Raw genomic sequence first — 18103 nt, forward strand, 5'->3', positions numbered from 1 at the left:
AGGTGTCCTTGGAAGTGTCACCTTCCCTGGTGGGATCCAGCATGGCATCAGCAGATTGAGCCATGCTGTGGTGCCTCATACATGCCACCACCCTCGAGGACCTCACGGAGGGAGAGCCTCATCCTGAGCTGAGCCCCGGCAGGACGAGAGGGGAAGGACAGCATCACTAAAAAGGCTGCTCAGATGCCTGAAGAGCACCTGGGAGAGGGACTCTCTTTGTGAAGGGATGTGCTGAAGGGGCTCCATGGCACAAATCAGCCAAAGTCTCATGCTGTCCACCCCTCTGCCCTTGAGGAACCAGAGCGGTGGCAAGCCTGCGCCCATGAGCTCTTCCAGGGACTTCTGCATCACAGCAGACAGGGGTGTCTTTGGAGGGGGCTCAGTCTCTAGCATTGTCACTTGTGACTTTGTTTAGGCTGAAGGCCAGTAAAGCCATTCTGCCTTTGAAAGTCCAGGCTGCCTCCTGGAGCCAGGAGTGTATGCACTGCACAGGGGCTCCCGAAGGGCTGTGGGAGGCAGGAGCATCGGCCACCCTCAGCGGCCCCGCTCACCTGGGTGAGCAGAGCCCAGACCTTCCAGCCTTCTCCATAAGCAGGAGCTATCTGTCTTAGCAGACACGTGGCCATCCTGGGCTCAAGAGAGCCCTTCAGCTAGAAGCAAATGCTGCCGTTCAGCCTGTGGCCTCCCCAGGATGGCTGGGAGCCGCAGAAGAATGCAGAGGAGCTTCCAAAGTGTCACATGGCTCCTTGGAGCAGCACACGGGCGTCCTCAGGGCAGCAGCCTGCAGAGGGGAGGGAAAGCTGCTGGGCCAGTCTGGAGGCAGGAGCAGAGCCACACAGGCTCCTCAACCCACACCCAGGCTGAAGGGCTGAATTTAGTGCTTGCTGCTTGGGACCAGTGTTATGGGATGGGGGGATTAAGTGAGAGGCCAAGCCTTACCCCATGGGACGTTGATGCTGGCCCTCAGAGCACGGTTTGAGGACAGGGCTGACTGCCCCAGCAGCCCTTTGCTGCCCTTGGATGGAGCTGCCTTCTCTCTCATCCCTCCTCAAGCCCGTTGTGCAGTCTCCATGCTGTCCCCAGGCTCTGTCTGAGCTCTGGGAGCCAGTTCAGCTCACTAAACCCAGCCTAGCACCAAGTCTTAGTGATGCTCTCTGAGATGGAGCAGCTTGGGCATTCATGGCTGGTGTACCTTGCCAGGGCATTTGTGGCTGGTTTACCTTGCCAGGAGGGAGAATGAACCCTCCCCAGAGTATGGCATGTGCTTGAGCATCTGGGGACACCCCCGTGTGTGTTTGAAGTGCGGGGCTGAACTTCTCAGCCCAGAGAGGCCATTTTCTTGCCAGGCAGCAGCACCCTGGGGTGCAAGAGGACACCTGAGTCAGCACTTCTGCTCCCCAGGCACAGGGGTTGTCTCAGCTTGTTTTATAGAGCCATTAAATCAGCCTCCCCACCGCCCAGCACCTTCTCACGGGATGTTTTCTGAGGTTGAGCTGTGTGGAAGGGGCCCTGGGGCAACTTTTCAGCCACTTCTCACATGATGCAGCCAGTGGAGCTTGGCCATTGGGCTGGAGATGGTCCTTGGCTTTTAGGGGGTTGCTTGGCCTCTGTGATGGGCAGCCAGGAGGGTGAGGTGGTTCTCTGTCACTCTGGGAGACGTAGGCTGGAGCAGCTAAGTTTATTCAGCCACTTTATGGCATTAGCTGGGGAGCTGGAAAATCCCAAGTCTGGTCATGGAGCTGCATGTTTCTGGCTCCTGGAAAAGCTCACCTGGCTGGAAATGCTGCCTTTCCCTTCAGGTCCTGCTGGGATGAGGCCAGCAGAGAGCTGGATAGCCAAGAGGGCAGAGCTGAGCTCCTTTTGTCCCCCCAGCCTCTCAAGAAAAGCAGAGAGAAAGAAGCAAAGTGGGTTTGAGCCTGCTCCCTGGGATGTGGAGTCAGAGCAGGGAGGGAAGGGAGCACAGACAGTCAGTGCTCTTGGCAGCAGGGCACTGGGGACATGGTAAATCACTTTTTGCTCGGGTTTCCCAGGGCTGTGCTCCCTGTGTGGAGGTGGGAAGGGAAGGGAGGGAAACCACAGGGTCAGATAGTGCGGGTCACACTGGGAATCCTCTGCAGAGCTGGTGGCATCTGCCCCTTGGGGGCATCCCTGGGCTTTAGCATCCCCTTGCCACCAAAGCAGATGCCCACCAGCTCTGGAGAGGTGGAAGCGACACACTGCCCTATCCTGGCCCCCACCACCCCATCCTTAACCCCATCCTTTCCTCCTGCCTCGCTGTCCCCCCTCCCAGCCCGTTACCCAGCCCTCGCCAGAGGATGCTCAGGAGCTGGAGCTGACCAGGCTGAGATGCTCTTCAGCTCCCCAGACAGATGGGTTGTTTGGCCAAACATCTCAATCCCTCCAGATGATCTGGAGGCTCCCAGAGCTGGGATGTGGGATCCCTTCTTGCCCCAAAAGTCCCGGAGGGGTTGGTGGGAGGGATGTGCATTGCCTCTTCCTCTCTCCCCCCGGCTCCGCTCCGGGCTGCTGCATTGCAGAACAGAACCCATGGTTGTTTGTACTCAGCAAAGTGAAGGCAAAAAAGAATGGAGGGGGGAGGGTGGAAATGCAGCCTCTTTGATAAGCTGTGATATGAACTCGGGTAAAATCCAAACAGCTGTGAGCGCTACAAGGGGAGCTTCTGTGTCGGGAGGCAGCGAGGCTGCGAAATACACTGCTCAGCCTGCCAGGATGCTCGCTGGCTGCCTGCCCTTCTGCTTTAATGAACTGTGCTCTCTCCCTCCCCCTCCCCCTGCCTCGCAGAAAGGAGCAACTGGAGAAAGCTTTCTATTTCTTTTTCGGGTTTTTTTTCCCTCCTGCCTGTTTGCAAAGCAGAGAGCAGAGAGCAAAGAGCAGAGCTGCCTCCTGCCCCAGCCCCCTCCCGCCCCTGCTCTGCACTGAGCTCTGGAGCCTCTCCTGCTCTCCAGCTGGCTCCTCTTGTGCCTCCCTTTAACCCCTGCCTGCTCCCCAAATATCTCCTCTCCCCAGCTCTGCCTTCAGCCAGCCACAGGAAAGCCCGTGGCTGGGGGTTCAGGGGCGTGGGGACACAGAGGCTCTGCTTTCACACCTCTCCCACTGCCCCAGCCGGGCACGGGCTACTTTCAGGCTTTGGTGTGGATTTGGAGTGAGAGCCAGCAACCCCACTGTACCTCCAACCCCCCTCTACAGCTGTCAAAGTGCCTGTTTTACATCATGCACTGGGCTCTGCAAACCCAAGGGAGGTTTTAATTCACTGTTGTGCTGGGCTCCCCGATGCCTCTCCCAGCCCCATGGAGCAGCAGCTGGGGGGGAAGAGCCCAGTTTCCCCGAGGACAGAGGCTGGGCCCAGGGTTGCAATGTGTCAGCACCGTGGCCTTCACAATGGAGGAGCCTGGCTGCCCTGCCTAAGGATTCTCCCTGCTGTGCCAGGGGAGCTGGGCCAGCCCCTGGGGATGAGCTCACTGCCCTCCCCACCAAAGCTGCTCCGGGACCAGCCGCACTCGCAGCTGCCCGCAAGGATTGGATGGGTTTTGCTGGAGCCTCAAGTGAGCGGCTGCAGCTAACTCGGGTCAGCGAGAGGGTGGAGGGGAGGAAAATCCTCCCCAAATGGCCAAGTTCCTTCAAAGGGCAGGTCCCCAGGGGGTAATATTTGCTCTCTCCCAGCAGGAGGACTCTGGAAAAAGGGCTGGGGAAGGGTGCTGCAGAGCCACTGCTCTGTGCTTGCTATCCATCACCTTCCCCGGAGCAGGACTTGAGCCGGAGCAGCTTCTGAGGGATCTCCCAAGTTTTCCTTGCCCAGCAGATGGGGTGAGGATGCAGGTGTGGGGATATAGCAGCTGGTGGATGGTTTTGGCCATTAGCTGCTGAACTAAGCCATCTGATCCCATAGGTCAGGGCTTGGGGCTTCTGCTGGTGTTTCCTTCTCCTGCTCTGCAAACGTGACATCTCAGTTTATTCACCTCCATGGAGGGAAGAGCCAAGACAGAGGCTCTGGGAGAGGCTGAATAATGGTATTCCCCCCGCCCAGCAGGTATTCCCCTGCTGGCAGGGCAGGGAGCATCCAGCTGCTGTCCTCTTGCATGTCTGCAGGCCTTGGAGGGTTAGGGAGAGCCAGGCTCCTCAGGCTGCGATCCCAAGGGATCCCAGGGCTCCTAAGCTCTGAAGGCAGTGCCTTCACCACTCAGTGATGCTGAAGCACAGCAACGAGCCCAGCAGTGGAGCCAAAATAACATCTGGGGCATCTGAACCATACATGGGGGGATTTTTTTAGCTGACACTGTTGAATCTGAAATCCAGCCAAGGCTCACTGAGCTCCTGGCAGGCACCTCCTTCCCCAGGATGCCCTCGAGTGTCCCCACTCCTCCTGCTCCTTCTCCCCAAAGCCACATGAGGGTTCTCACCCCCTGGGCTGTGTCTGGACAGGGCTTTGGGACAGTCAGGCAAAATCCAGTTTGCTCAAGCAAAGGGAGGGAAAAGTCAGCGGTGGGTCTGAGAAGAGATGAGGCAGCTTCACCTCCCAGCCCAGGGCACACTCATCCATCCCCCTGACGTAGGATGCCGCCACCTTCTTCCACTCCCTCTTTTCTTTCCTCCTGGAAAGCTTCACCCTGGAACACACAGTGTATTCCTGCCTTACTCCACTCCCTGGCCAGTCCCTTTACTGGGGATGCCCAGAGGGACCATCTTCCCCCAGCTTTGCCTCCCCTGCAGCAGGATGCAAAGGCTCCTCCACCTCTGGGCCGGGGTGTCTACCCTTCAGCCAGGCTTTTAGGAGCAAAACCGCTTTTATTTCCTCCCATTCCAGCCGAATGCCAGGGAGGGCAGGGGAAGGGTGAGCAGGGGGACCAGGCTGCCATCTCTCTGCAGGCTGTGCACGCCCCAAACCGGATCAGCCCCTCCTGGCTCCCGTTGCCACGGCTCTGCACCCGCTCCTTTAACCTATTTATTTGTGGTGAAGAGAAATTACAGGGGGAGAAATAAGGCGCTTGTCAGGTTTCTTGAAAATGAGGCCACAGCTGTCAGCCTGAAAGGGAAGCGTTCGTCTCAGAGGAAGGAGCTGCTGCTGTAGCGTCTGCCCCCTCCCCAGCCAGCCCCTACCCTTCCTCCCCTTCCAAACAGAGTGTGTTTGGCTGCAAGCATGGCTGCTGGATGTCAGCCCCACTCGGGGATGGGCTCTGGGGGGTCTGTGGAGCACGAGAGTTTGCCTTTGCCCGGGGAGGTGTGCCAGGGCTGGGGCCCAGCCCTGCCAGGCACACGCTGCAGTGCTGCAATGTTGCAATGCTGGCTGCAGCCTACAGCTTGAAGCCCCCAGAGCCCAGAACAATACTTGTGTTGGCCATCAAGTCCATTTTGCCATGAAGTCGTCAGCAGCTTTGAAAGTCAGAGAAGAACTGTCTCAAGGGGTTTATGTTTTGTTTCCCTTAGGGCTCAGAGGGAGGGAGCTGCCTGTTTCCCAGGTGAGGCTCCTGTAGATGCTCAGATGTTCCTACAGCATCCTGTGAGCTTTGCAGATCCGCAGGGACTGCAGGCTGGCTTTATCCCTGACTCACTGTAAGATTTCCTTGAAGAAAGTCCTGGGACACACTAACATGGGCAGCTGGAGGCTGCTGCTGGGTGTGTGTCTAGTGGGCTTCACCTGAAAAGGGGCTGCCATGCTCATCTGGGCCACACCTAAGAGCTGGGCAATGCCTTGGGCTGAGCAGACCATCAGGCTTCTGGATGTCTCAGGCTTCTGGCCTGTCCCAGAGGATATTAGCAGTTGGTCATCTCCAGTGCTGAAGGTGAACAGAGGAAGAAACTGAAGAAGTTTGTAGAAACTCCTTCTGGAGAAATTTTTCCTCCTCCTTGGTACCCTTCTCCCCATCCTGCTCAGGTTGGAGCTGGGGGTGTTTCACCCATCATATACGTGCCTGGAGGTGTCGGATATCTGCTGTGTAAACTGACAGTGACCTTTTTGAAGGATGATGTTCTCCAGGCAGCCAATGTCCAAGATGGGGACAAGGCTGGGCACATCATAAGTCCAGCTGGACGTGCCCAGGAGGTGACTCTCAGCTTTGGCAGCAGGAGGGCAGCAGGGAAGGCACCTGCCAGGCAGGACAGGGTCCTCCTGCTGCTTCTGCTCTGCAGGGGAGCAGAGGCAACTGGTCTGAAATACCACTGGGGCTTTGTGCTGTGCTCCTCTCAGGCAACCCTGGGTGCTCTGGGGATCCCTAGGGAGAACTTAGAGCAGGGGCAGCTCCGGTGCTGAGCTGCCACCACAGCTCCTGCAGCAGTTGTCACGCTGCCGGCTTCTGCCGAGCAGACACTCCGTGGGAGGGTTTTCTCGTTTGCAGTGAAACACTCAGCACCTTTCCCTTTTCAAGGGAAGGCACTACAGGGCTTGTCTCTGCCTTCCCCAGATCCACACATCTCTGATCCACAGCTTCCACTGAGTTTCCCAGGGAAACTCAATAACCACTACAAGAAACTGGGGCTGGCAAGGCTGAAAAGGAAGTTCAGGCTTTGTGGCACGTTAAAGTAGTTCTTGCCGAGGGCCCTTGCCCTTCCCTCTGATCCAATGCTCCTGTTCCTGCCTGACCTGCCAGCTCAGAGAGAGGCATCTGACTGTCAAGACATCAAGGAGAGTCCAAAAGCTGCATGATGAAGGAGGCCCAAGTCTGCTTTTGCTCACGTTGTGTTCCTGGCTTGAGCAGCCTCTTTGCTCAGCTGGGGTGAGACGTGGTAGCTCCTGGCTCCAGAGCTGCCCTTCCCAAGGACTCGTCCTGCTCTCCAGGGCTTTCCTTGGCCTGGTTGCCCTTTACAGCATCCCACGTCCAGCAGGTGCTGGTGCTTCTCCATATATCTCACTTCAGCATGGTGCTTGCAAACCCATTCCCAGGAGACAGACCCCCCTGAGTCCTCCCTGTCTCCTGATGAGGACTCGAGCTGCTTAGGGAAGTGTGCCAGACGAGGCTTGCTTGTGGGACTGGGAGAGAGGAGAGGGAGCAGGCAGAGGGTCCCTCTCCTCCCAGCCCCACTGCTCCTAAACTTCCCAAACCCTTTGCAGTCCCTCACATGACAGGCTGAATTCTGGAAGCAGGAGCTGCTGGGGTTGCCATGGTTTCCCTTGCCCAGAGGAGCAGCTCTGCAGCCTGGATTCAGCAAAGGAAGGGGGAGAAAAATGGAGGACGGGGATTCTCCTCATCACCACGGTGGGGAGGGACAGGGAAACATCAATTTTCTGCCTTCCCTGCTCTTGTCTCTCTCTCCCCATCTCAATTTTATCTGTGCTTCCTCTGCAAATTCCTGACAGCTCCCAGCTGCTGGGCTGGGCCGAGGATGCTGCTTTCACTGGCAGGAGGATTTGGGGAGACAGGAGCAGGCATCACAGGGGTTAAGCCAGGGCATCACATGGGAAGCCTGGAGCTGGGAGGAAGAGTGGCAGAAAGCCTTGAGGAGAGGAGAAGAAGGGAGCAGAGGAAGAGGAAGGTATGGAAGAAGGAAGGATGGAGGGGCTCTGCCATCCACACAGCCCCAGGAGAGACAGTGATCTGGCCCAGTGAGCTGAAGAGGGGGCAGAGCTCCTTGGAGCATCACTCCCCCCAGCTTCAGCCAGCTCCTTCCCCGCTCTGTCCCAGTTGCTGGAAGTGGAACAGCCACAATCCTCTCCCTGCTGGGGCCCCATGTCTGCCCAGAGCTAATAAAGCAAATCACTGGTGCTTAATGAAGAAGCACCTGCTTAATTGAACACAGCGGGCCGGTGCTCAGCACGGCTGGGCTGCTGATGGAGGGGGCATGGCAGGTCCCAGCACAGGGGATGGGGTCCCCATCCACAGCAGGGCTGCATCTCATCTTCTTCTAAAATTTATCGTATGGAAAACCAGACTGTCACCCCCTTCAAGCAGTCATCAGACTGCCCCAACCCTCTGCCAGCCGGCTCCTGCCTGGTGCCTGGGGCAGGGCACGGGGCTGAAGCGGTTAAAGGGGCGAGCGGGCAGCATGGGACTCCCGCAGCTCTCTGGAAGGAGGATGTTTAGATTAGCCAGGTTTCCAGGCATGGAGTTGTCAAAGCAAGAGGGCTGGGAGGGACGTGGGGCTTGCCCTTAATTGGAGATGTGGCTCTGACACCGGCCCAGGCTGCAGCAGCTCCCTGCAGCCTTGGACTCCTGCCCCATCCCACCACACTGCTGGGGCTGTTTGGACTGTGCTGGTGGTTCGGGGGGCTGCCAGACCCCTGGGGCTGTGGTGCTTAGCAGGGTGTAGCTCAGGCATGCGAGGGGCACCCTGGGGTGACCCAGCAGTGCAAAGCTTGTGGTGCCCTCCATGGCTCTGCCCTTGGCAGAAGAGTCCTTTGGCCGGGGCGAGGGGCAGAGCCTTGTCCCCACAGCAGGGACCGGGGCTGAGCCGGTGGGGCTCAGCCAGAGCAGGGGACATCCCCGCTGCAGCGCTGCAGGCAGGCACTGCCTCCCATCTGCCTGCAGCCGCCTTCCCTGGCTCCTTGGAAAGGCTCAAATAACCCTTTTAATTTCAGGAGTTAAATTTTAATGGCCTAAACACCGCACTTCATTATCACCACCACGTGCCTGTGCCGGCAGCCGCCTGACGCCTCGGCTGTGCGCTGCGGTGACACACCGGCACACGGCAGCTCCCCGGGGACACCACGGCCTCTGCCCTGCTGCCCTGCCGCTCCTTGGGTCCCCATGGGCATGGGAGTGGAGGGACAGCCCCGGGGAGAGGCCTCTCAGCGGGATGGTGCTGCTGGGGCCATTGTCAGGCTCCTTCCATGGCTGGTCAGCATGGGCAGGGGGTGGGTGGGTAGCAATGAGGGGCTGAAGGTGTACGGCTGTGTAGATCTGTACAAGATGTATTTATGTCCCTGAGGTGTATATATCCAACATCTATATATTCATGGGTGTATATATGTTTCTGGGGTGCAGATAGAAGGGGTTTGGCTCCCACTTGCTGTCCCCTCCACCCCATCCCCTTCTGCAGCCGCCCCTCCGGCATCTCGGCTGCCATTCTCTTAGTTTGAAGCCACCTGTCCCCTGCCTGGCCCCGTCCCCAGCCCCCTCCCAGGCAGCCTCACGTTCCTCTCATGCCATCGAAGCCTCCCAGGGGATGGGCTCCAGGGGAACCCTCCCATCCCACTGACAGCCGCTGCTGGGCTCAGCTGCTGGCTGCTGTCACGGCCGCCGGCAGCTGTGGGAGCAGACAGTTGTCCCCCTTTTTGAGGACCACTTCTGGGATGTGCTGACCAAGGGGCTCCCTGGGGGGAAAGTTTGGGGCCTCTGACTGCTGAGCACTGGCAAATTCATTCTGCTGGTGGCTCCCAAAGAGCCTGAGGGCAGCTGGTGGGGATGGTGCCCAGGTGGGACAGGGTGTGACACAGCTTCAGAGCCATGGGGATGGGCTCTGCGCTGCACGGCTGCTCCTTTAACACCCCGACAGCCTCCAGTCTCCCGGTGCCACCAAAAGCAGGGGGAACAAACCCAACCCTTCTGTGTATAATCAGAACCAGGCCTGAAACCAGAAAGCGTTCAGCTCACCATGAGCACAGCCTTAGCCAGCCAAACATCAGCGCTTCTATTTATGGAAGGCAGGAACCCTCCTTTTCCATGGAGGAGCAGTGGAGGGTGGACCTGACCGGCTGCATCGCCATGGGCAGACGAGGGCGGCTTTGGAGGTCGCTGAATTGCCCTCACCACTTGCTGGCACCTTTTTTGTGTTGACTGAGCTTGTTTGAGCTCTTCCCGTAGTAAAAGACCATCTTCCCATCAGCTGTGGGCAGCAGAGCCAGTCCTGGGCACTCTGCGGGTGGGGGTAAAACCATCCTGAGGGACCCATCCCCTCCCTGGGCACAGTAAATCATCCCACTGCAGAGCCCGAGGGCCCGGCATGGCTGCCGGAGGAAGCTCAGCGAGGACGGGGCATCCAGTTACCCCCTGTTCCCAGCGAAGGGGAGGACAGAGGCAGCTCCCTCCCGGGCTGTGCTCGGAGCTGCCCGGGCTGGGCTGGCTGTGCTGCAGCTGGCGATGACCGGATCCTGCTGCAATGCTGAGCTATTGATTTGCTTTTGGCTCCATCAGGCTGGATTAAAAGCCTCTGCCTTCCCCTTCCCTCCCTCTCTGCTTCGCTTTCCCATCGTTGTCCCTCCTCCAGCCAGCCCGTGTCCAAGCGCCGGGAAATCGGGGAAGGGTTTTCATCCCCATGAATGCAGCCGGTTACGTAAGAATAATTGGGATAAATGAGCTTATTTATCAGGGCCCGTTCCATTCTAACGGGGTCCAAGGCGATGGCCGGGCCGCGTTACGTAAAGGGCCGCACAGAGCATCCCATTGTCCGGCAGCAGCCACACGGGATGCGGGAGCTGCCCCTGGAGGGAGGGGAGCCGGGGCTGGGGCGGGACGGGGCAGGTTGCCCGGCAGAGTCGTGAGGGTGGTTGGTGGGGAGGGGGTTCTGCCTCCACGTGTGGGGAGGGAAAATCCGTATCTCCGTTCCTCATCCACCTCCTGCATCCCTAAAGCACCAGGCTTCAGAGGATGGTCTTTGGTGCCCACCTGTACAAGAGTTAAAACGTGACCTTGGGGGAAAGTTCAGCCAAACTGAGAAGCTTTTGGAGGCTTCCAACCCAGCCACCAAAGCAATCCCCCTCCTTTTGCCTCCTAAACCCTTCTGAGACGCCTCTTAAACCCCTCTGAGATGCGTCTGGCTGGGGAGTTTGGTAGTTGGCTGAGAAGATCTGGTGGGGAAAGGTGTTTGGGAGGAGCTGGGGGAAGCAGCAGAGCTCTGGGGGATGCCAACATCTCCCCAGCATCCCTATCAGTGGAGGGGCAGATGGAGGGGGGGGACTTGGAGAGCATCTCAGTCTCAGGAGATGCCGGGGAGCTGCTGGGTGGGCTCCTCTGGGTCTCCCCTGTGTGGGCACCGGAGAGCTGAGCTGTGCTGGGCAGTGTTTCGGGTGTCCTGAGAAGGCTGGAGCCTGCAGAAAAACAGGAAATGCCCAAATGCAAACACACACAGAAGAAAACATTACAACACTGCTGACTTCCAGTTTCTGGTCTAAAATGTTGGAAACCTTGAGGATGCCCCGAGGGTTGTTAAGCAGGACACTGCTGCCGTGCCGTGCCATGCTGCAGCGGGCAGAGCGGTGTGGGCAAAGCCGTGTGGGCCATGGCACCGGCTGTGCCGTGTTTTGGGAGCTGAGGCATCTCCCAGTGACACCAGCAGCAGCTCCACAGCCCCTTGGCACCGGATCTCCCGGGAGCTGGAGCGGGGAGTTCCAAGGGCAGGTCCCTGGGAGAAAGGGGCTGTAGAGGGAAGGGCAGCCTCTGGCTGCGAGGCTCCCGGCTTGCACAGCGCTGGCACAGATTGCTTTGTCCCACTGGCCATGCAAGCTCCCTGCCAGGCCCTGGTGTTGGGGGGATACTGGTGTGACTGGGCCATCATATGCCATCTGTAACTGTGCTACTGTGTGCTCCCTGTGGTTGTCAGGGTGGGAAGGGGTGCTGAAACCTCCTGAGTAAGAGGCTGGAGGTGGGAGCAAGCCGTGGTGGTGTGTGCCAGCGAGGTCCCAGAGCAGCAGGCAAGGAGCCTGGCTGTGTTTGTGGCCTTGCCCTGGTGTGAAGAGCTGCATCCTCCAGATGCAGAGCCTGGTGTTCACAGAATCATAGAATGGTAGGGTTGGAAGGGACCTTTAGACGTCATCTAGTCCCCACATTTCCCTTCTGGTGCCACCACACTCACCCAGCCCCAGGTGCAGCCTGATCTCAATTCCAGTCCTCTCTGCAGGAAGGGAGGGATGTGTGGGCTCGGGTCAGGATCTCAGCCTTGCTCATTAACCATCTTTTCCCCCCGGTTTCTTTCCTCTGTGACACACAGACAGCTTTGTCTGCTTCTGAATGCAGAAAACATCTTCCATTCCATGGCAGACATACTGCTTCGAGAAGAGGACCTCAAGTTCGCCTCTACCATGGTGCACACCCTGAACACCATCCTGCTGACGTCCTCTGAGCTCTTCCAGCTGAGGAACCAACTGAAGGACCTGAAGACTCCGGTATGAGCAGTAGGAGCAGGTTGAGCTGCTGCTGCTGGGGATGTAATGGGGATGTTGTGGACCTGGCAGCCACCTCAGGATGTGTCTTGGGGACACTAGGCAGGTCTCAGGGCTGGAGCTTCATTCCTCCGCTCTTCAGGAGACGAGTGGGGCTTGGAGGACATACCCAGCTCTTACTTTTCTCTCAGGGTGGGAACGGGGTGTCTGAGCCCTTGAGCAGCTGCTGCCTCCCTCCTTCTGTCCTGCCACAGGCCAGGGGACAGGTGATGGTGGGAGCTGAGCCCCCGGTCCCTCAGCTGTCCCCACAGAGCAGCTGCCACCAGCAGCATCTGAGCAAGGTGGGGAGAGGGAAGGAGAATTCTACTCCTCTGCTGCCCATGCTGCAGGCAGCAAGGCACTGGTGTCCCCTGGGGTGGGACAGCCACTGCCCTCCAGCCCCCTGTTCTGCGGTGGTCACGGCACTCATCACACCAACACCCCAACTCACACCAGGTCTCCATGTCACACTGGGTCTGGTGGGCTCGTGGCCAGGTGTGGGTCCAGAAATGTCACTTCATGTCTTGGTGGCACTGCCAGCGTGGTGGGTTGGTGCTGGGGACTCAGGGCTCGCCGTGCAACATCCCTCCTCCCACCGATGACCATCCTGCTGGCTCCCTGTTTCCCCAGGAAAGCCGAAACCTCTTCTGCTGCCTGTACCGGTCCTGGTGTCACAACCCCGTGACAACCGTCTCCCTCTGCTTCCTGACCCAGAACTACAAGCACGCCTACGACCTCATCCAGAAATTGTATCCTTGGAGGGTTTTCTGCGAGGCTGGTGGCCAGGCTGGGCCCTGGGCCAGCCCAGCCCCCCAGCTGCAGCCCATCATGACCAGGGCAGCGTCCCCGTGGTGGGGCAGGGTGGCCTGTGCTGGCTGTGCCCCAGCTCCCTTCCCTTCGTGTCATCCTGACTTTTCATGGTGTGAAAAGAGGAAAGCGTGTGCTGGCTGAGCTCTGACCTTCCCCTGCCTGGGAGGGGAGGCTCCTCAGCATCCTCTTCCTCCCAAGGAGATGAAGGCTTTGGCCTCCTCCAGTGAGGAGCAGGCAGCGCCCAGCATTGTGCATTTCCCGGTGAGGTCACCATTTGCCTGCCACAGAATGGTTCCCAGGCCTCCCCAAGCACCTTTCCATACAACGAGGCTTAACAACACACCCGAGTTCCCTTCCTGGGGGACAGGAGCACTCAGCATGGCCTCTGTGCCTGATGGTGGGGTGAAGTAAGTGTCCTCCCTCACGCCACCTTCCTCTCCACTCCCTGGCCAGGCACACTGCCAGCTTTTTGGGCAGCCTGCCTTTTCCTCACCCCTGCCTGCTCATCCCATTTCCTTCCTCCATCCCATTTCCTTCCTCCATCCCATGGCCACCCCATGGTCTCTGAGCCCCACCGGTGCATGAGCCCGTTTCCCAGCTTCGCCCCGTCCCACGGGCACGGGGAGGGTTTGGCAGAGCTGCTGCCGTGCCCCAGCCGTGCCGGGCATCGCCAGCAGAGCCATCTGTTCCCAGTGACATCCTGGTGACACTCTGGGCCGCCCTGTAGCCGGTGACATCCTTAACGGCCGTGCCCAGCGGGGATCTGGAGGTCACCGTGGATTTCCTCACCGAGGTCGACAAGCTGGTGCAGCTGATCGAGTGCCCCATATTCACATGTGAGCAGGGAAGGGGAAGGGGCGGCGCGTGGAGCTCCCCCAGCCCGGGCACAGCCCCCTCCCTGCTGCTCCCTGGCAGCCGCCACACGGATAAATAGAGCAGAAGTTATGCGACTTCTTGCCGGGAGCTCGGCCCCGCGCTGCAGCCGCTGGCACCCCGCACTGGCAGCACCCCCAGATATAGGTTAAGGGAACGAGCAGAGCTGGCACCAAACCCAGGGCTGGGGGAGGAGGAGGGGGAGAGCTGGGCCAGGCTGAGCATCCCCGGGGGGCACAGGCAGGGTGAGGGGGGCTGTGTGTGCTGCCCCTGGACGCACGGGCTGGGGTGCAGGGTGCTGCTGGGGAATCCAGCAAGAAACAAAGTGGCTTGGGTTTTATTTTCTGGAAATGGAGAATTAACCCTAAACTATGAGAGCTGCTTCTGTGTCTGGGTCTGGTCCCCAGTCCCAGCGCTGCAGGTGCCCGCAGCTCGTTGGGTGACGTAGGCAGGGCCTGGCCAGGGCTCGGGGACGTGGCGCTGGGAGATGGGGTGGCCCTTGGGGGACGTGGCAGGGGGACCTGTGGCCATGGGGGTTTCTCATGATGGCATTCAGCCACTCCGGGCTCCTCCCTGAAGCAGGAGATGGACACTGAGGGTGCTGGGAAATGCCCTGGAAAGGGCTTTTGGGGGGAACCTCTGTAAGTCCAGGGCTGCAGAGTACTGGGGGGAAGAGGGTTAGAGCAGGAGGGCAGTGGGGATGTGGGTGTCCTCGGTCACACTCCCTCCTGTGGTGCCCTGGGCCTCATCCCAAGGACTTTCCCACGCTGAGGCATCCATGTGTCTGTGGCAGTTTTCCATGGCCGCAAATTGTTCCTTGAGGGTTCCCCACACTTCTCTCTTTCATCTCCAAGTGTGGGAGCAGGGGACAGACATGTCCCCCGTAGAGCCACATCCCTTTGCTGGGAGACACCAGAGCTGCTGGCGGCTAATGGGGGGAGATGCTGGGGCAGGGACCTCTCACTATACCTCTGGGCTGCCCTGGGTAGGACCTTGGTTGTCTGTAGGGCTCCAGAAGACTCTTCCACCCTTGAGCACCGTGAGAGCTGGAGCAGGGACATGGTTTCCCCTCACATAACCATCAAGGCCCAAGGAAGAGGATTCCTTCTGCTCCGCAGAGTCGCTGGGACGGTGTTGCCCAGCCCTCCCAACGTGCTGTGCTCCTTGGGGCTGCTTCTGGTAATTGTGCAATCTCAGGCAGCAGGGATGGGAGCGAGGCAGCTGCTGCCCTTTCCCATGGCACAGAGAGGTGCTTCTGGCCTGTGTGGGGGACAAAGATGAGTGAGTGGAAGGAGAGAGGCTGTTGTTGCCACACAGGTGTCCCCGGGTTGGCTGGCAGAAGCCTGCAGCCTCTCCAGGACCATCCAGGGCTGTCAGGAGGAGCCCACTGCAGGGCTGGAGGCCAAGCACCCACCTGCCTCCCCATCCTCTTCCTCTCCTCTCCTAGATCTGCGCCTGCAGCTGCTGGACGTGAAGAACAACCCCTACCTGATCAAGGCTCTCTACGGCCTCCTGATGCTGCTGCCCCAGAGCAGCGCCTTCCAGCTCCTGTCCCACCGCCTGCAGTGCGTCCCCAACCCCGAGCTCATGCAGACCGCGTAAGTCCCGCGGGGACGGACTCCCCCAGCCCCGGTGTGCCCCCAGCCCGGGCTCCCCTGCCTTTTGCCCCGGCCCTGCTCCTCCCCAGCTCCTTTGTGGCCTCGGCCGCTCCTTGCCCCGCGGCCGGGAGCGCTGGCCCGGGGGGAGGGCAGAGGGGGGGTTGTGTCTATATTTGGTAACCCTGGGAGGGCTGTGCCTCATCCGCAGGCATTTGGCATCCGGGATGGAAAATTTCACTTGTGGGGTCGCTATGGAAACTAGCAGAGCCGGGAAGGAGGTTTATGGAGAAAGACTCTGGCAGCCGAGGGGGTGCTCCCAAAGCGTCCCCCCCTCAGCCCTCTTCACAGCACCCGGGGCTGCTCCATGCCCAGCCCTGGCCTCCAGGAGCCAGGAGCAGCCGCGGGCACGGGCAGCATCTCCTCGGGCATCAGCCAAAATCCTGCTGCTCCCTGTCGCGGGTGCTGCCCAGCTGCCCCTTAGCCCAAGGGTGGGCATTGCTCTCCATCCCTCGGCTGTGGAACAGAGTGGGGAGGGCTGGAGAGGAGGCCAGTCCTGCTTTTTGCAAAGCCCTGGGAACAAAATGAATTGCTCCCTAGACGGGCAGGTTTCTGAATTAACCTCCCGCTGCTGCTGCTCTGTGGCTTTTAACTGCTCCCCTGGGTTGCCTTTCATCCCCCGTGGCCTCAGGGCTGAGCTGCTACCACCACCCGGCACTGATTGTAATTGGGGGGGCGGAGAGGGAGGGGGTTGCATGTGCCTCTCCCCGCGCGTTTTTCCCCCTCCCCTAACCCTGGCAGAGTGTGGGGGGGGGTCGAGCAACTGGAGCTGTCAGACGGCCTGAGCGTCTGATTAACTCTGACCTACATTCCTTCAAACGCCGCAGCCGGCTTTTCATAACAGGCCAGCCCCAGCTGCCCCCTCCCCCAGGGGGATGCCACGGCCTCAGAGCCACCCACCCTCCTGCCGTGGCTTTCCTGACAGGCATCTTGTGACTGGTCCCTCTCCTTCCTTGGTATGGGGATGGCTCTTGGGGATGAGCACCCAGGCTGGGAGATACGTTGGTGGGCTCCCCGGGGCTCCAGGCATGGATGCTTATCCCCCAAGGGACTGTCCTCTCTTCCACCAGCCCTCCTCTGTGCCTTAGCATGTGGATACTTTGTGTAGGCAAAGGAAACCGAGGCATGTGGCACTGGCATCCTTCCTGCCCAGTCTCACTGCTTTTAAATGGGATGGGTCAGGATGGGGAGGGGAAGAACATCTGTGTCCTGTGTGGGGCCAAGCTGCTAAGGCAGATATCCCTTGTGTCCCCTCTTGTGTCCTCTTAGGCTCAAGCTCACACCTTTTGGGGGTAGAAATGGGTCTTTGAGGGTGTTTCACGGGGCACCAGCATCACTAGGATGTGTTGGGACCAGCCCTCCAGCTTGGGGGGAGATGGATGCACCTCTTCCCTGCCCTCACACCTCGCTCCCTCTCCACAGGGACAGCACCAAAGCGAGCACCAGCTTCAAGAGGACCACAGCTTCCAACATCGACTACACAGAGCTGCTCCAGCACTTTGAGAAGGTCCAAAACAAGCACCTGGAAGCCCGGCACCAGCGAGCCGGGCGGGCAGAGCAGCTGGACCGCCGGGTGGTCCTCTGAGCATCCCCCCCGGCAGCCACGGCTGTGCAGGGACCAGGGGACAGGGCCACTGGCTGCTGGCTGCCGGAGGATCTGGTGGTTTCATGGCAGAGGGAGATGGGCAAGTGCTCAGCCCAGGGCTGGTTTTGCTCCCTGCTGTGCTTGTTGGATGGTGGAGGGACCCCCGGGCTGTGCCCGGCTTCTCCCGTGGGGGTGTTGCAGGGATGCAGGGAGGGGTTGCAGGAGGAGAGGGCCAGGGGAAAGCACCCTGTGTTCTCTGGTGAGGAAACACTCTTCTGCTTTGCTAATGCCTTCCCCGTGACTGTCAGCTGAGCGCTCAGCCTCCTGCCAGCAAGGCCGGAGGGGAAGGGAGCAAGCCCTGGCCTCCTGCCCTGGAGAACAGGGGCTGCCTCTCGCCACCCCAACAGCCACCCTCAGTCCCCAGAGCCATGCTGGGGGCTGCCTGCAGCATCTCACCTGGGGCCTCACTCACACTTCTGTGCGTGGCACTCGGCCCCCTCCCCATGTCCACACACCCACCCCCCAAGCCCCCAGCTCTGGGCACAGGTGGCAGCGCAGCCTTGAGTCTCAGCTGGCGGCAGGGATGGGTGAGGGGCAGTGGGGGCCCCCATCACACCCAGCCCTGGACTCCATTCTTTGTTCCTACGTTAAGCTCCCCGGGATCAAATAAACAAGCAGTGCAGAGCAGCCTGTTCCTGGCGCTGGGCTCTCGGTCGTGGATCCGGTCCCAAGGGAGCCAAAACCGCGGCAGGGAGCATCTCGCTCGACCCTGAGCCCTGGGCTGGCTCAGCCCTTGCCACGTTGGCTCGTCGGCGAGCAGGGCTTCTCCTGCTCCTCTTCCCAGCAGGAAAGAAACACTGCCAAAATTCTTCCAGGCCACGGCCACAAAATCGCGGCACGGGGACAGGCGCTTCCCCAGCCCCGGGACAGGAGCTTCCCCGGCCCCGGGACAGTCACTGCCCCAGCCCTCAGACAGGCGCTGCCCCAGCCCCGGGACAGTCACTGCCCCAGCCCCGGGACAGGCACTGCCCCAGCCCCGGGACAGGCGCTTCCCCAGCCCCGGGATAGTCACTGCCCCAGCCCCGGGATAGTCAC

At 59.9% G+C, this 18103-nt stretch overlaps 1 protein-coding gene across 2 annotated transcripts in view; it reads left to right on the plus strand.

Annotated features, from left to right (window-relative positions):
- VAC14 (VAC14 component of PIKFYVE complex) overlaps positions 1-17689 on the plus strand; it is a 64551-nt gene extending 46862 nt beyond the window's left edge. For both annotated transcript variants that reach the window (XM_062007332.1, XM_062007333.1), the window contains 5 exons: positions 11875-12049; positions 12716-12834; positions 13652-13731; positions 15216-15366; positions 16846-17689. In XM_062007332.1, coding sequence (XP_061863316.1) covers positions 11875-12049; positions 12716-12834; positions 13652-13731; positions 15216-15366; positions 16846-17008 — 688 coding nt within the window. In that variant the 3' untranslated portion in view covers positions 17009-17689. The remainder of the gene's footprint in view (positions 1-11874; positions 12050-12715; positions 12835-13651; positions 13732-15215; positions 15367-16845) is intronic.
- Positions 17690-18103: the final 414 nt, after the last annotated feature.

The sequence above is a fragment of the Colius striatus genome, chromosome 14, assembly GCF_028858725.1.
Source record: "Colius striatus isolate bColStr4 chromosome 14, bColStr4.1.hap1, whole genome shotgun sequence".
Lineage (NCBI taxonomy): Eukaryota > Metazoa > Chordata > Aves > Coliiformes > Coliidae > Colius > Colius striatus.